The 17,194-nt window shown below is 32.9% G+C and overlaps 4 protein-coding genes across 6 annotated transcripts; 2 read left to right on the forward strand and 2 right to left on the reverse strand.

The window, feature by feature from the left end:
• The first annotated feature begins 397 nt into the window (after positions 1-397).
• Positions 398-4,120, forward strand: LOC126657428 (cell differentiation protein rcd1-like). 3 transcript variants are annotated; one of them, XM_050352112.2, is made up of 9 exons: positions 401-606; positions 1,017-1,094; positions 1,168-1,257; positions 1,672-1,714; positions 2,008-2,114; positions 2,531-2,638; positions 2,875-3,077; positions 3,251-3,315; positions 3,759-4,118. In XM_050352112.2, the coding sequence occupies exons 1-9, from the start codon at positions 511-513 to the stop codon at positions 3,761-3,763; spliced, it is 795 nt and encodes a 264-aa protein (XP_050208069.1). In that variant the 5' UTR covers positions 401-510; the 3' UTR covers positions 3,764-4,118. The 3 variants fall into 3 exon arrangements, with proteins under 3 accessions (XP_050208070.1, XP_050208069.1, XP_050208067.1); XM_050352110.2 differs by having other exon boundaries at positions 402-606; positions 3,246-3,315; positions 3,759-4,116; XM_050352113.2 differs by lacking the exon at positions 2,531-2,638 and having other exon boundaries at positions 398-606; positions 3,246-3,315; positions 3,759-4,120.
• Positions 4,121-5,237: 1,117 nt separating this feature from the next.
• On the reverse strand, positions 5,238-8,282 carry LOC126657427 (uncharacterized). Its single transcript, XM_050352109.2, has 3 exons — positions 7,900-8,282; positions 6,036-7,051; positions 5,238-5,661 (listed from the first exon to the last, which is right to left on the reverse strand). Exons 1-3 carry the CDS (start codon positions 8,224-8,226, stop codon positions 5,445-5,447), a joined length of 1,560 nt encoding a protein of 519 aa, XP_050208066.1. The 5' UTR covers positions 8,227-8,282; the 3' UTR covers positions 5,238-5,444.
• A 604-nt stretch (positions 8,283-8,886) lies between these two features.
• Positions 8,887-12,068, forward strand: LOC126656272 (uncharacterized). The gene is made up of 3 exons (XM_050350791.2): positions 8,887-9,334; positions 10,245-10,268; positions 11,450-12,068. The coding sequence occupies exons 1-3, from the start codon at positions 9,136-9,138 to the stop codon at positions 11,794-11,796; spliced, it is 570 nt and encodes a 189-aa protein (XP_050206748.1). The 5' UTR covers positions 8,887-9,135; the 3' UTR covers positions 11,797-12,068.
• A 952-nt stretch (positions 12,069-13,020) lies between these two features.
• Positions 13,021-16,616, reverse strand: LOC126656539 (fatty acid hydroperoxide lyase, chloroplastic). Its single transcript, XM_050351129.2, has 3 exons — positions 15,939-16,616; positions 14,433-14,814; positions 13,021-13,779 (listed from the first exon to the last, which is right to left on the reverse strand). The coding sequence occupies exons 1-3, from the start codon at positions 16,380-16,382 to the stop codon at positions 13,133-13,135; spliced, it is 1,473 nt and encodes a 490-aa protein (XP_050207086.1). The 5' UTR covers positions 16,383-16,616; the 3' UTR covers positions 13,021-13,132.
• Positions 16,617-17,194: the final 578 nt, after the last annotated feature.

Here is a 17,194-nt window from a genome sequence, read left to right on the forward strand (position 1 = left end):
TGATCAATTAGAATTATATTTTCAAAATTTAATAATTAATTTTAATAATTAATTTTAATCTGATAACTATTATTATTAAAATGAAAAACTTATTTTTTTCTCATAAAGAGAACTATCCTATATAGTTTTGAACATTGATCATTTATAATTACATTTTACATAATAAAATTAAAAAGCTATTTCTATATAAATATACTGACATACTTTTATCTATAAAATTATATACTTTTAATTTACATAATTCATATTTATTATAATTAAAAAAATTGATCTAATCGGTTGAACCATAAATCTCCGATGAAGCCGGTTCGCTCCCTAGTCCGATTATCAAAACATTGACAATATGTCATTCTATTTTATCAAAAAGAAAAAAAGAAAATCGACCCCTATATATAGTTTCTCGTTCTGTCCCTGGCAGTGCTCTCTGATCTCTCTCTCTCAACGAATTAATAAGAAAAGTGTTTGTTAGTTGGCTAAAGACTCTCGATCTTGGCACCGTATCTGTATACAATGTCAGAATTTTGGAAGCTAAGTTATTTGGTTCCATCCCTTACAGATAATCTCTATCGAGACCTTACTTTTCGTGAACTTATCAGAATTTACGAGGTACTTCTTCATCTTTACAACATTTTCTTGATGAATGCCACAATTTCTTGTTCATCTATCTCTACAACTCAAGCTTTTCTTCTTCTTTTATCCGTGCTTTTCTTGAATGTAATGTAACATTTTCTTGAACTCTTTAAGATTTTCTTGATTGCAGGCTAACTTTTCTTGTTCATTGATCCGAACTGCTCGAGATTTTCTTGAATGCAAGCTTTTCTTGTTCATCTGTCTGCACAATCCAAAATTTGCTTGAATGCAATATTTTCTTGTTCACTTAGTCCGTACAACTCAACATTTTCTTGTGATCATGCATATGTAGAACTCAAGAATTGAACTGAAGTTGTTAGTTCGATTCTATTATTCGGTTTAATTCAGTTTTTGCACACCCGTAATCTGATGCTCCATTGATCCAGACGGAAAGTACGCAACGTCGCGACTCATTCGCACCAACATTGTGGTTCACACCATGTATCATGACAGTGCTGATACAGGTACAATTCACAAACGCATACTGTTTTACATTTTGTTTGAGACAATCTTTTAATTTGCTAACACATCACTCAGGAACTGGCTAACGCATACCGTTTAGTGTGTGGCGACCAACTTACAAATGAATTAACAGATCGATTGTGCAATGTTCTTACTTTATTTCAGGTCCTTTCTCTGAATTTTCTTCTCATTAAAATCCCGAGTCGTACCAAATCTTTTTATATAGCGTATTTTAATTTAATACTGAAATTTTAATTCCATATCAAAATAATATTAAACATTTCATTTCTCTTGTGGATGATGATATCTCAGTATTTTTTAAAATAAATTACCATGTCGATTATCGTGTCTCGTTATTTGACAATGTGATGGCCGACATAGAAATGTATTTTTTTAATATGTTTGTCACTCACATATATAAACTCTTTTTTATTTAATTTTTTTGATTAATTCTGATATAAAAGTTAATATTTTGATAATTAATTGATATATAAACCAGATATTTAATATGGGTTTAATCCACATCTTAATTCCTATTGACACTGCAACTGAAAATATTTTTCTTTTTGATTTATGCAGATGGTAGCTGGACACTACAGTATAAAGAGGCTTTATCTCCAAAGTAAGATTTTCTTTTTTAAAAATCATTTCCGAATTTGTGAATCAATTAATTAGTATTTAATCATTTTAATCAATTAAAAACAATACATTTTAATTTAGGTCAATTATATTCCAAATTAGGTCACTTCGTAAACGCGTTCTTTTGTATAGTATAGGAGTTAATTGATTAAAATTACTAAAAATATGTCTTGTGAGTTAATCGATCTTTACGAATATATTTCTCTTTTTTGTTTAATTTTTCTTTGTAGTTGTTTGCTGACATATTAAATTATGATTTAATTTATTTTACATTAGGTAAAATGCATCTCTATATGCTACCCTTTCTCGACAACAAATTGACGGGAAGGAATCACGAGGAACTAAGAGCGAGTGCCTTGAGAGTAATTACAGCTCTTGTAAAGGTACTCTATTTATCTTATAATTAAAATTGTATCAAATTTTAAATTTTTATTCCAAAAATAAACTGATATGACCACGCCTTGATAATTAACAAACTAACAATTGAGACTCTAAAGAGTCGATTATCACCTTTGACAAAAAAAAAAAATCAATAGCAGTGTATTTTAAGAATATGAGCACGTTAAATGATGATTGATATGACAACCAACAAGATAATATATTCTATGGTTATATTATATCCAGTCCCAATATTAAAGAGGTACCATTGGTTAAAGTAAAAGATGTTTTTTAATTGGTAATTTGAAACCAAATTAGAGTTCTAATACTAAATTTAATTTAAAAACAATTTTTTTTTTATTGTTTCCATTTAAATTTAAATTTTTTTAAAATTGTTAATTTGCGTTATTTGTTTCCCTAGTCGTCCCTACAGAATGCCGATGCAGAAGCTATCCACTTAATTATCGAGGATAACATGTTCGATAGTTTGATATTTTGCATTGAAGTTGGCAGCTTAATTTCAAAAACAGTGAGTTTTAACCCTGTTATGCTTCATTTTGTGCTTTTACTGGCATGCATGACCCAACGATACCGACCGAAGAATTGAACCGTTTCGAACTGAAAATAATTAGTTCGATCCATTTTTTTATATATATTTTAAAAATATTTTAGTCGGTTTGGTTTTACTTTTAAAAACTAAAAAAAGAAATCAAAAGTTTTAAACATACTTTGAAATTTTACTAAGTATATATAAATTTTATACAGGCATCTACTTTTATAGTCCAGCATATCTTAGCCAATGAAGAGGGCTTACAGCATTGCTGTGCTCAAACGAACCGATTTATCTACTTAGCAAAATCCCTACGACAGGTCGTTCTAGGATTCGATAGAGCTGCAGCCAGGCATGAGATATGGGAACTCCTAAGATTCGTAATCGGGTGCTATCATAAGCTATCAGCAGATCCAAGGTTAATATATCCTCAGCATTTTCGATTTTTTAATTTATATTTCAACTTTTAAACTAATTCCGATATGTTCATTTTAATTGTAGGCAACTAGACATATATATATATATATATATAAAACTGATATTTTTTAAAATACGATGTTCATTCATAAAATCACATCAAATGCAGGACAGTGCCTGGGCTACAAAGATACTTTCCGGTGATATTAAGCCACTCATATTTCTCTCAGCTCTTTCAGGCAAGTTTTTAAGACTATATATAGATTCAGGTTCACACACATGCACACACCACATGAAATTAGCATACATGTGCACGAATTCAGCTTTTCTAATTGACTCGAAAAATATTCGAAACTGAGTCGATATTAATTGAGTGAAACTCGAAATGAGCTACTTAAATCAATTATTAAGTCAAGTTATTGAGATATTCAGATTGACTAGTTCACGGACCTAATCGAACTTTGGTTATGGATAATCGAGTCGACCCGAGTGAGTCTCATTCTTTAGTTATTCTACTGAATTTCAGCTCTTAAAATAAAACTTATTCGAACCCGAATGCAGTTTCGAGTTTTCAATTTTAGAGTCGACTCGACTCAGTTACAATGAATTAGCATGAATGCATGCAATAAGCTATTTTGTTTAACTGTCAGTATCAATACTTAGATGTGATTTTCTTTTTCAGAATGATGCAAACACATTGCAGCAGTTACACCAGTTACTTGAAATTGCTGCACCCCTATAGTCACCTAACCAAGCTGTGCAGCCAAATCAGGGGGGCGGGGCGGGCACGGGGGGTGATTAGACAATAGATTCAAGATGCTAGCTAGAGAGATAACATATACACACATTGTATTCGTATCCGTATTCATATACTTGTATTCACACAGAAAGTAGATACCTTGTAAACTAGTAAAATAGATACAAAAAATAACCCACTTTGTCAATTTTGGACGGTTGACATTTTTGACCATCGGTAAATGTTTGAGCAAACCTAATAATATCACATCAAATACAGGGCATGTCATCAACCAGTAGAATACATTCCAGTGATATTACGAGACCCATTCTTCCTTAACCTCTTTCAGGCAAGTTTTACAGACTATGTATACGCTAAGGCTGACGCAAGCACATCACAACATAATATGAGCACATATCAGTGCACGAATCCAGCATTTCGGAATTGACTCAAAAATGTTAGAAGTTGATTCAATGTTAATCGAGTCAAATTCGAGTTTGAGCTACTCGAGTCAATTACCGAGTTGAGTTTGAGCATCAAGATACTCGATTCAAAAAATTTGTGAGCCTAATCAAACTAATCAATTTACTTTTATATCCTTTATAAATATATATATTTTCTCTAATACACTTATTTTGATATTAACTTTTGATTTTAAATGTTTATATAGATAATTGGGTCGACTCGAGCCGACTCAATTATTCTAAAACTAAAACTTTCAGAAATAAACTCAATTGAGTTCGAATGAAGTTTCAAGTTTCCAATTTTAGGGTCGAGCTTGACAATTATTGACTCAACTCTGCTCAATTGCATCCCTAGTGCCGATTGAGCATGAACGCATGCAATAAGTTATTCTGTCAAACTGTAAGTACTAATACTTAGATGTGATTTGCTTTTCCAGAATGATTAATACACATTGCAGCGCTTACGGATGTTAGTTAAAATTATTGAACCCACACAGTGACCTAGCCTAGATTGGCTCCAATCTGGTAGAAACATGGGGGTTGATTAGACAATAGATTCAAGGTGCTAGAGAGATAACATATACGTACATCGTATTCGTATAGAAAATAGATACTGCTAAACTAGTTGAACCTTTTTTTTATCGAAGACTAACAAATTGACAATCATATTTTCTCATAATGTTTCATCAAGTTGAGATTTTCCAGAAGAGAACAGAAATTACTAAATGAATTCATTTGCAAATGAAATGAATTCATTTGCAAATGAAATGAACTAATATAGTAGAATTGAACCAAACAAAAAGTTCAACTATGTGCATGTTGAATGTAAAGCACTAAGCCAAAGAAATATGCCAACAGATCATCTACAGAGTGCAGTTTTTTACCTGCAATAGTTACGCTAACAGATCCTGAATCACAGATTGGAAGAAAAGACAATTTTCCTGAGCAGAGTACCCACATATAAAGATAAGCTGCCTCATCTGATATATAACCACCTGAATACAGGGTAGAGTTCAACCGGATTAAAGAAATAATAAAAAGAATACACCGCATGGCCTCTAAAAGAATATCGTAACAACATAGATGCCTATAGGAACACCAAAACTACAAGTCAGATAAAAGAACAGTTTATATGGCAAAACTTTTTAAAAATGAAAAAAAAAGGAACTTAATCTTTAGTAAATGGACTAAATGGATCTATCGTCTGTGGATCATTCTTTTGAGGCACTGAAAGATTGCTTTCGAGCATAAAAGAGAGATCATGCATCTGTGACATCAAGGCTTCTACATTACTAGCTTTTGACTTCGTATTTCCATCACAGAAATCTCTGCTTTCTCCGAATTCTTCAGAACTTCCTCCATCAATTCCTTCTATACTAGCCATCCTGAAGCATGCAACAAACTTCTTGATGAATTGTTTTTAAACTTAGGCTAAAAGGAGAAATGAAAATTTAGCTACATGATATAACCAAGATCATATCCAATAATGTGATTTATAAGAAGAAACAAATCAAGATGCCCAAAAATATAAAAGACGTTTTGAGCAAAAAAAAAAACATTCCCATAATTAGAAAATTTAGGAAAAACATTAATCTCAACAAATACGAAGTTTTACTTTAGAAACCAGGCAAAAATTTACATATTAGGCAACCGTCACTAAATCTAGCAGCCAGTCAATTTATTTTAGAAGCTATACGAACAAGTTATTGGAGACTTGCTTCAGAATTTAGAATAAAAATAGCAGTCTAAGAGTACACACCTATTTGGAATAGAAGTCTCTGGCATAAAACTATTGACAGCTGTAGAACCATTTTGATTGCTAGAAGCTGCCGAAATGAAATCTGATGGAAAGCTAGAGAAATAAGCATCCTTTGAGTCATCAGTTCCACTGAACAAGCTCATTCCCAATCCCTGCTCGACAAAGGACACTGTCTGATTATCATCCTTCAAAGCATCACTAGAAGGAACTTGTGCATTACTTGAGCTTGTAAAATCATTCCAATCATCAAATGAGTCATCATCTTCATTAATGGCTTTTTTATCAGCTTCCTTGTGACTGTTGCCGGAAGTTTCCCACTGATTGCCTTGAATCCAATCCACATTCATAGGAGGAAAATTGTCTGCTTTTCCTACTATTCCTTGACCCTCATCATTTACGGGTACTTCAAACTCATAATTCTGAGAAGCACCCCCAGCATTCGCATTACTCCATATGTCACCTTCAAGCCAGTCATTCATGTTGGACGCTGAAGTCATGTTTTCTTGTATTTTTTCATTAGTTAAATCTTTTCCAGATCCAAAGACAGCATCCATATGAGAAGAAAGATCAACTGAAGAAGATCCCACAAAAGGGTCAGAAAATTTGGGTTCTTGAGGTTGAGATCCAGAATTAGAAGATTGAAAATCAGGCTCCCAATCACTACTCTCATCTTCCTTGTACATCGCAGCTGTTTTAGAAGGCTCGGCATTTTCAAAGAAGCTAAGACTATCATGCCCTTGAAATGCATTACTTCCACTAGCATCCTCATGTTTGTTCAATGCAAATTGTCTTTCAGTAGATGCAGAAACAGATTCATTTTTAGATTCAGCAAAATAGTTGTCAATATCAACACCTCCCAAATTTAGCGTCTTTTCTGAAACACTAGTCTCGATTTTATCAGGCTCAGAAGGCCACCTTATTTCCAAATTCAAAAGATCAGACAACGGGAACTCAACTTCAGGTGCATTCTTTCCTCTGCTAGATTCATTCCCTTCTATGGACGGGGCCACAAGTTCCTACATTACAATAAACTAATTACCAAATATGTTTTGTACTCGGAGCCCCACATGCCACAAAATCCTATCTTTGGATTAAAAACAAACAACAATATAACACATTCTCTACAAAAAACAGTATCATAACAAAAAAACCAAACTCATACAGGAGCTACAAGAACATATTAAATGTAGCAATGAAAGCACCAAAAGGAAACCAACACCATCTCCCAAAATTGGCAAAAATACTAAAGGGAATCTTCTCATTTAAGGTCCTGTAGATTCCACCTAGGCAGCACGGACACTTCATTCAATCAATAGTGTCCCGTTTCGGACACGAAACTTTTTTTTTTTTCACATAGTAAATCTTAAATTAAAATAACACTGTTTTGCTACATCTGTGTTGTGCTGCCTAGAATTCCAGTATAAAGCCTAAATCTTTAATGCTTAAATTCATCGTCCACATAATAAGATCTAACCTAAAACACAAAAAAAAAAAACAAATCAAGCTTCTTTTTTTGGGTGACAAGGACTCACTCCCCCGAGCCGAAGCCTAGGATCAACGTCAAATCCCGGAATGTTAACCGCCCACAAGCCCTCATACATGGCAATTCCAGGTTATAATGGCCAGCAGCCCAATACCAACCACTCCATCTATAGAAAGGGCATAGCCGGGGTTTGAACCGACAATTGGCGCCCATATGGCTAAGACTTAGATCACTAGACTAATCCCGCGTGGGCAACAAATCAAGCTTTACAAATTCATCAACAATGAAACAAAATAACATCATTAAACTAATTCGACCCTTAATTCAACAAAAATTCAATAAAAGTACAAAATAAATAAATAAATTGAAATTAATCATTACCGAGCCATCCAGGTCAAGAGAATGAAGAAACCAACGGCAACCAAAAGTGGAAGTAAACTGAACTGGGTCGGGAGGGACCTCCTTATTCTGCTGTCTGCCACAAAAGACACAAATGATAGAATTAACCCCCCTGAGTAATCTTCCATTACAATGCTTGCATCTGAGATATGAAGGAGATGGGTCGAGCTGGGAAATTGCGTCTTTAATTGAGGGCAAATTGGGAAGTGAAATATCTTCTTCGTCTGGGTTGTATGATGCGAGACCTGCTTGTTTACGTAGTGAGATCTGTAATTCTCTTATCTGATCGTACGGTATTTCGTACGCCATTGTTGCTGTTTTTACCTGCTTCAATCTTTAGCAGAATTGAAATGTTAGCTCCCTCCCGGTGTTTTTTGGATCATGATTAGTGGAACGCTGCCGTTTTAGCTTTTCTTAACTGGACTAGATTTCGCATAGGCCTAGTCCATTTTCTCCATTTTCCATTGAGATTTTATAAAAAATAAAATGAACATTTTAAAAAAATTATATTGGCAAAATATCTTAAAACAACACTTATCTTTCCGACTATTTTTAATTATATCAGTAAAATTATTATATTTAACCAAAAAATTCACCTTTCACTTTTTATTGTATTCAATTTTTAAAATAAATTTTTTGTTCACAAAAAAATTAAACATATTCTTCATATTTGTCTCAAACTTTCGATTAGCCCTTTGATGTTAGAGAAGCCCTCCTCTAATCCTACTCTTGCATTCTTCCGATTCTGCATATCGCTCTCCGACCCGTTGTTCGTTTCTAGAGTGTTGAGTGATTAAAACGACATCATATAAACATTTGAGACATAAATGCCAAAACATAGAAATTAAACTTTGTTATGCCAAAATATTTTAAATAATGTGTTTTAATTATAAAAATATCCAAAAAGTTAAAATTTTAATATAAATAATCATTATTCATAATTTGTTGGGAATAAACTATAAAGAATAAAAATAAAAGGTTTGAAAGCAAAGCCGTGTCATCGACTGCCATTAAGAACATCTCCACAGTCCACACCACAGTTGCTAATAATTTCAATTAAAATCATCTCATCTGATCTGATCCAATCTCCGCCATCTTTTATAAAGCTCAAATTCATCTTCAACACACCCTTAAACCTCCATTTTCTCCACTAATCTCTACTGATCTGATCTAAAACCCAATACCCATTCTTTCCAATCGAAAGCTAAAACCAAAACCATGAACCAAGTAGGCACGGTGGTGAAGGTGGGTTTGGTTTTATTAGGGCTTAGTTTGGCCGGATATTTAATGGGTCCTCCTCTTTATTGGCATTTCAAAGAAGGATTAGCCGCCGCAGTTAGCCACTCTGCTTCCTCTTATTCATGTTCGCCTTGCGTTTGTGATTGCTCCTCTCAGCCTCTTCTTACCATTCCTCAAGGTCCCTTCTATTTTTAGATCTGATTAGATCCTAATTTGTTTTTATTTTTTGCTTTTTATTATGCAAATTTTAGCATTTTGTTGTTCTAATTGCTCTTTGAAATGGTGGGCTCTGGCTTTGGTGTGATATTTAGTGATTCATTTTTTTTTGTTTAGTTCCAATTTGTTATGCTGATTATGGTAGAAAATGAAATTACGCTGTGTTAGGTTTTTTTATTAGATAATGGATTTTTTTGGTGATGAGGACTCACTCCCCCGAGCCAAAGTACAGGATCACTGTCAAACCCCGGGATACCCCGGGATGGCTGGCAATTCCATGCTGTAATGACGTATTGAGGATTTTCTGACGTTTGCTACTCTCCTAGAGCTTTATTTAGATTAGATTTCAATGGAACATTGTGTATTAAGGAACACTGGTGCCCTTCATTCAACTATTTCCAAATTATTAACATATGATTCAGCTGCTTGCATCGAGAGATTGTGAAATTTCAGATCTATGCATGTTAAATTGCATTTGAACTTATTCCTTACATAAGCTGCGGTCACCTGGTAGAGGAGAATAGGATTTTCATTATGCCCTCGGAATCGTCCAACTTGGAATACCGGCGTTAACCATTACACAAACCGGGCTTTTCTTATTTAAACATTTCTTGTTATGTGTTCGCTCATATGAGCACGCCGCGTGTTTCTTAGTGGGTGCACATACGCATGCTTTGATGAAGCTCTTGATTAGAGTAGCATTACATGTTCATTTGTGTGAATTATCCTTCGAGATTTCTGAATATTTAATTGTTTATGTGCACATTTGTGTGAAAACCAGTTCTTTTTTTCTCAGGTTGTGCTCATTGTTTGATTTGCTAGATATATTACTCACGCAAATGCTTAATGTTCTTTCTCTGTTTGACATGCAGGTTTGAGCAATGCTTCCTTTGCTGGTTAGTTTCCCTACCATGACTTATTTTAGACTTAATGGTTTTCTTTTCATGGTAAAACTGAATAATTTAAGCACTTTCCTCTTCTTTCTTATAGTTCTTTTGACTTTAAGCACTTTCTTAATCTTTGATCCTAGTAGATGCATCAAAACAGAAGTTGAAAATCCTTCTTTACACTTTGCTTGCAGTGAAACTTTTCAGTTAATGGTGCATCAATATCTTTTGTTGCAAGTCATTTCATTTGACGAAATTACATTAGTCTCCATCAATCTTAGGAAGACAAACATTATATTTTGAGTAACGGCAATAATTCCTTGCTGTAGTTGTTACATACATTTGGCAAAAGAATTAATCATACACATTTGCTCACCAATTGGAGACAGTGATAAACTCGCCTATGTGAGAGTTTGTATATATTCAGTTATAGTTTTTTAAGATATATATAATTGAAATTTTTTTACCTTCCAAATTACGTGGTTGCAAGCTCAATTTTTGTTTACTGGAGATGCTTGAGATTGTATTCTTTGCTCCACTTTAACCATTATAGGTGATAACTCGGGACTCATGAAGGAGCAACCTAGGTTTTTATGTCTTTTTTTATGATTTTAGAGCTCAGTGATGATTTTTTTTTCTATGGCATGTCATACCACTAGAAAAGTTATTGGCATCTAATGAACAGGACTTAAGGTGACATAGAGCTTAATCAGTTTTATGCTTCTCATTTTCATTCTTCTGCTTAGATGACAGATTCTTCGATTTAACTCCTTTTAAATGAAAGTTGTAGAAGCCAAAAGCCTCAATAGGGAAAAGAAAAAAAGGATATAACGTACAAATTTATTGTGGAATTTGATTCTAATCTGCATTCTTGAGATGCACTTTGAAGAACCCTTTCACTTTTCTGTTGTTAATTTTGTCTTAATGAAACTTAATTGGTTCTCTTTTTGGGACGTGTTAAATTATTTTCTATTGTTAGTAATCCATAAATTGAGCTTTAAATAATAGTAGTAGATTTAATGGAACTTGACATGTTGTTTTAGCATTGTTATCTTCAAAACTTCAGTATTGCTTATCTCAAGGTTTGGGCCATTTGGCAGTAGGGATAAACATAATTGCGGAACTAGGTTCCTAATTGCAAATTTTGTTTATTACGCAGATTGTAATTGCAAATTTTGTTTATTACGCAGATTGTGCAAAGCGTGATCCCGAGGTGAGTGAAGATACAGAAAAGAACTTTGCCGACTTACTGACAGAGGAACTGAAGCTGCGAGAGGGTGAAGCTTTGGAGAATCAGCGGCGAGCTGACATGGCTCTGCTAGAGGCAAAGAAAATGACATCCCAGTATCAAAAGGAAGCAGACAAATGCAATTCAGGAATGGAAACCTGCGAGGAAGCACGGGAAAAATCCGAAGCTGCATTAGCAGCACAAAAGAAATTGACAGTATTATGGGAGTCGAGGGCTCGACAGAGAGGATGGAAAGAAGGGACTTCCAGGTCTCATGCCCAGTCTCTGGGAAACGTTGAGTCCATGTAAGAGATCATACAATCTGATCGATTCTTCTTGCAAAGTTGAAAAATCTTAAACAAAAAAGTCAGACATGATATATATAGGGTTTATCTAGACCTGCAATTCTTCGGGTATGCGGGTCATAAATGCTTCGTGTAAGAGTAAACACGGAACATGATTAGCACACTGTGAGGAGTGTACCAAAGCAAAAGCTTCAAAGGCCAAATTTCTGTGGTGTTATACTTTTTGTAGTTATGTTTTAAATGTAAAATCTGGAAGTAAAAAAGCTCATTATTTTACTTTGTTTGGATGCCAATTACTTAGATCTCTGCTGGAAGCTTTATTTTTGGTTCTTCCTTTTTGTTTTCCACTTGCCCTTATATGGTAATGGCATTGTGATCTCCATAAATTATATTCTCTTAAATTATAATCTTTTTAAAAGTACTAGTGATGTTCTACATGTTTTATACATGGCTCGTGCTCGTCAAATATAGTAATTATATTTATTATGGATAAAATAGATGAAGAACTCGATTTTTTCTATTGTAAAATAATTATAACGAAAGGCGAAACTCGATTTTTTCTATTGTAAAATAATTAAAATTGGTGAGATAAAATAGATGAACAACTTTGAGATTTGGAAACAACACATAGTCATCAATTTCAACCACTAACTTAACATCAGAACAAAGCCTTAAATACTTGATGGTCTTGCAACCAACAAAAAATTGGGGGCAAGTCGAAGAAAAACTTCATAGGATTAGCCTTTGTGGTTAAATCAAGCCCCTCAACATTCCGCATAATCGCGGCACAAATATATCGATTTATGTCATCATGGGGTACTTCTTCGAAGTGTAGTTTTAAATTTTTAAGGGTGCCACAATGATTAAGCAAGACCGAGTTTAAGAATTTTCTGAAGCTATATAGTTGATCAGCATGGACTAATCTGTCGTCGAAACTGAAATCGGACAGAGAAGTCCAAGCGTAACGCCATCCTTTGGAGAGAATACTTGTTGCCACAGCATGTTTTGTATCAAGAAATGATAATATGTGACAAATAATAACACATGGTAAACTGCTTATTATGTCTCTATTTGGTTGTTTTGGTGTTGATGTTAAAAGTGTAATGGAAAATTTAGCCACTGAAATTGTAAAATGAGTAAAATAAAAGTCGTGATTAAGATGAAATTTCGTGTAAAGGTTATGATTTTTTATGAAATTAACCCATAAAATTATAGGGACTCAATCTAGTAAATAAAAGTATAGGGACTCAATATCATTGCCTTTAATTATAAAAAAACTTAATACACTCTTAAGTCTTAACATAAACACACAAATCACCAAAACACCCTTACACTTTACATCACTCGGACTTACTTTTAACCGCAGTAATTGAACTAGAGCTCCCAGTAAAAGAATCAAACCTTGTAAACAAGTGAGCCACAATCAAACAAGCCGTAAGAGTCACGTAATCCTTGGCTGCACATTGTTTATTTGACTCACTGGGTGACCCGGTTTGTGGACCGTTAGACCAGTACAAGTAATCCAGTAACTTACTGCCCGAACCCATGAACCGGTCTGGTTTAAAAGTCTCCGGGTCATCAAAAATCTTAGAGTCTCTCATCACCAAAGGTTGAAAACCACATAATAACTCGCCTTTCTTGATCTCAAAGACTGAGTCATGGGAACTTAGTTGAAAATCTTTTCTGGCTCTGGCAAATTGAAGAGGGACAGGTGGACTCATTCGTAGAGTTTCGTAAACGAGTGACTGAACGAGTGGCATTTGTTTTACTGAGTCAAAGGTTAAACTCGGACCGCCTTTTTCTCTAACTTCTTTACGTAGTTTTTCTTGTAAACCAGTGGTGTCACTTCCGATGCGGCTGATGAGATTAGGTATGAAGATGGAGAAACCGCCGTAGGAATTGAAACCCATTACGAAGAGAATGTTGTGTATGACTTCTTCTTCACTGAGTCCAAACTCGGTTGCACCTCGTTGTATCACCTCTTTACCTATTTAAGAAACAGTAAAATATTGACTCAGAATATTTGAATTTGAATTGTAGAAAGAATCGATTCACCCCATCAACTTGCATAGATGTTTCCTTTTGTTTAAAAATACGAAATCTAAGAATCATATGAAGGTTGAGGGCGAAATGATCGATAAATAGTTTCGCAAAAAGCACAAAATAGTTGTTTTTACTGTTGACTAATAATTAAATCAAATCCACAATTTATCAAATTTGACTATATTATAGTCAATATATTCTCATTTAGTTTTATATTTTAATTAATTAAGAATGATACTGTGTATTTTTAGACCAATTAACCTCAAATTTGGTCGTCATAGTCTAAGAACTCGTCTATTTTGTACAAGTTAAAAGGTTTATTGGCTTCTAAATAGTGAATATCACCTTCATTGATTAAAATATTTAAATCAGACTAAAATTTACGAGTAAAACTAATTAAATCTCAATTATTCTTTCATTTTTACTTAATTGACTGAGATTTAATACATATGTGAAATCAGTTTTTTTTTATCTAATTGGATTTAACTTTACTCGATGTTACAGTTTAGGAGATGAAATGATTTAAATCGAACAAATTATCGATTTAATTATCAAAAATATTTAAATATATATATTAATTGAAATATTGAAAATTACCTTGATTTTTGATGAAGTGGTACAACTTTGAGTAATCTCCACTGACAAGGAAAAAAGGGTAGGCAAAAGAATGAAGAAATATTTCTGGAAGAGGCTGAGCCACACTGATAGGTACGGTGGGGAGGAGCTGGAGAGCCAGCCACCTGTTCAACATGGCATAGCCAGATTCCTCCATCTCTGGAGATGCTGACGTGTCGGCCCCAGCAATGGACTTCATCAAGAACTTAAAAAGAGCCCCTTGAAGACTGAATAAATAGCTTGAACTTTCCTTTTCTGAAACTTCCTTTTCAATTTGGTCCCAAAATGTGTCCAGATTGCCTAAAAGCTCTTCTATCCATACTTTTGAGCTTCTTTTCAAGATGTCCATTGCAAAGTTTTTCACCTTTACATTAATGAATCAAGAAATTATTAGATAATGAAAAATATTAGACAAGTCGAAAATATTAAAAATATACGACAAAAAAGAATATATAAACAGTTATTGTTAATTGTTTTAAATATTAATAAATTATTATTAATTATTTAAATGTTGGCTTAATATTTCACCTTCTGGTCTCTTTTTGATTCTACTACAATCTTCTAAAATCGCCAAGTTTATTTTAATATGCATTTTCCACACTTCTACATGGATCAAGTCTTTTTTAAGATCATTTCAATTTCAGGATAAAATTCACAAACCTGCACTATTTTTTATAAAATGAATGATTTAAATTTACTTATGTATTTAAAATTGAAGTATTGTTGATTGGCACCGTTTAGTTTATAAGGAATCATGTAGAGTCGTTGAACTTACTCCTTAAATTGAAGTGAACTTGAAAGGATTTTACTTCCTAACCTATTAATTAAAATCTATAAAAGATTATTGAAAGTTTATTCTAAAATAATTATTATAATATCATCCCGTGAAAAACGAAAGAAATAATCAAGCCAGGTGTTACTTCTTAATAGTACATGAAATTCTTAGAACCACAAAGCAAATGAAACAAACAAACAAGAAGTTCCCACATGATAAACTACTGAAACATCAAATCAAACTTAGCCAAAATCTAATCTTATAGTTAGAATGATATAATTTTAATTAATGTTAAAAATGTTTCTTTCTAAATCTTTGAAGTTTTCTATCAATATAAAATAATAATAAAAAGCTAACAAGAAAATAATACTAGTATTATAAATCGAAATAGAATATGTTTTGCGTTAAAAATTTAAATATATAGTATATCATTAGTAAATTACATAAATAATAATATGATATTATGATCTAACAAGTTCTTTAATTTGTCTACAAAAAATAATAATCATGAAAAATATTTGGATATAATTGAAATTATTAGTCCAGATCATGATTTTTTAAGATTTAGTTAAATGAAAGAAAGAAAGATGCTAAACAATGAAAATAAATGATAATTTTAGAAAATAAATTTAAAATTTGGCAAATATTAAATAAAAAAACGAAAAAAAATGCCGAAAAATAGAACTCCACAATTTTCCGTAAAGATAATTTACCTGAGCATGCCGAGGTTCAGAAGTATCCATATAAACAGAAGTTCTGATATTGCCAGTAAAGCTCAAACTAGGCATAAAATCACCAACAAGTACATTTTTCTTCTCTACAATATCCATATCAAAAAGATGAGCAAAAGATTTGCAATCAAGAACAGCGATAATATTCGGATTTACTCCGGTGAACAGCGGAAACGTCGGCGGAATATTTGTTCGGAAAACAGTGGATTTGTACTTCTCCATACGCTTCCTGAAGAATGTTTCAGGACCTTGAAACCACGAATAGTCTAGCCTGTCCAATATAGGTCCCAGCACCGGCCATCCGTGCGATCCTGGAACTGTACGTACCGGCAGAGAGGTGGCTGGTGAAGCGCCGGTGGAGAGTTTTGGCGTCGGCGGTAGTAGCGGTTGCGAGGAGGAGGAGGAGGAGGACATGGTTGTAAGCATGTTTGTTATCACGGCGGCTACGGCAGAGATTGGAGAAGAGATAGATAAGGTGAGTAGAAATTTAAATGTGTGTTCAGATGTAGGGAATTAGTGTACTTGACATAACATAAAATGCAAGAAAAATGTGGGTGAAATTTGTTGCAATCTTTTAAACATTTTTCTATTGTTTGGAAGATGATGACGTGGGACCATTTAATTTTTTTTCTTCTTCTTAAATTTAAGTAAAAGAAAATGAGTGAACATGATGAAGTTATAAATACAATATTTTGGCAGATTTCCCGATGCGCAAATTAGTCGGTACAAAACTCATATGGCATAAGTGAAGACGTGAGTTTAAACGGAGTATATTATTAGTGATACTTAACTTAATATTGAACCCATTTACTAATATTAAAGTAGTACGAATATTCTCATTGTACTCTATCACTTAAAATAATTATAAAATATATTAGTAGTTTAATTTATTTAATATTCTAACTAATAATTAACCTTTATTATATTATAAATTAATAATAATTTAAAAAGAGTTATAAGATAAAAGTGCATATCCCCCTTATCTGTACTTTTATATATAGTATAGATTTATCGTAAAATTAAATAATTAAATAAAAATTTAATCATTAGCAGTAGTTTTTTTAATATCTTTTATTTTAAAATTTTGTAATAAATATAGAAAATTAAAAAATAAAATATTTTTTTGATGATTAAGCATAAAAATATATAAATTTAAATTAATAATACCAAATATTCAAAAAAAAAAACAAGATTACTTTAATTCATTAGACAAACAATCATATTTTAATATTACAAAT

Source organism: Mercurialis annua, linkage group LG7 (assembly GCF_937616625.2).
Source record: "Mercurialis annua linkage group LG7, ddMerAnnu1.2, whole genome shotgun sequence".
NCBI lineage: Eukaryota > Viridiplantae > Streptophyta > Magnoliopsida > Malpighiales > Euphorbiaceae > Mercurialis > Mercurialis annua.

What these genes read in the sequence shown, in the direction of transcription:
- LOC126657428 (XM_050352110.2), top strand. Translation starts at nt 511, where the DNA reads ATGTCAGAATTTTGGAAGCTAAGTTATTTGGTTCCATCCCTTACAGAT. An exon ending in TCATGACAGTGCTGATACAG is followed by an intron (nt 1,095 to 1,167) that starts GTACAATTCACA and finishes CACATCACTCAG; the next exon opens with GAACTGGCTAACGCATACCG. An exon ending in ATGTTCTTACTTTATTTCAG is followed by an intron (nt 1,258 to 1,671) that starts GTCCTTTCTCTG and finishes TGATTTATGCAG; the next exon opens with ATGGTAGCTGGACACTACAG.
- LOC126657427 (XM_050352109.2), bottom strand. Translation starts at nt 8,226, where the DNA reads ATGGCGTACGAAATACCGTACGATCAGATAAGAGAATTACAGATCTCA. An exon ending in CTCTTGACCTGGATGGCTCG is followed by an intron (nt 7,052 to 7,899) that starts GTAATGATTAAT and finishes ATTGTAATGTAG; the next exon opens with GAACTTGTGGCCCCGTCCAT. An exon ending in GAGACTTCTATTCCAAATAG is followed by an intron (nt 5,662 to 6,035) that starts GTGTGTACTCTT and finishes TGCATGCTTCAG; the next exon opens with GATGGCTAGTATAGAAGGAA.
- LOC126656272 (XM_050350791.2), top strand. Translation starts at nt 9,136, where the DNA reads ATGAACCAAGTAGGCACGGTGGTGAAGGTGGGTTTGGTTTTATTAGGG. An exon ending in TCTTCTTACCATTCCTCAAG is followed by an intron (nt 9,335 to 10,244) that starts GTCCCTTCTATT and finishes TTTGACATGCAG; the next exon opens with GTTTGAGCAATGCTTCCTTT. An exon ending in GAGCAATGCTTCCTTTGCTG is followed by an intron (nt 10,269 to 11,449) that starts GTTAGTTTCCCT and finishes TTTATTACGCAG; the next exon opens with ATTGTGCAAAGCGTGATCCC.
- LOC126656539 (XM_050351129.2), bottom strand. Translation starts at nt 16,382, where the DNA reads ATGCTTACAACCATGTCCTCCTCCTCCTCCTCCTCGCAACCGCTACTA. An exon ending in CTGAACCTCGGCATGCTCAG is followed by an intron (nt 14,815 to 15,938) that starts GTAAATTATCTT and finishes ATTAATGTAAAG; the next exon opens with GTGAAAAACTTTGCAATGGA. An exon ending in CCACTTCATCAAAAATCAAG is followed by an intron (nt 13,780 to 14,432) that starts GTAATTTTCAAT and finishes TTTCTTAAATAG; the next exon opens with GTAAAGAGGTGATACAACGA.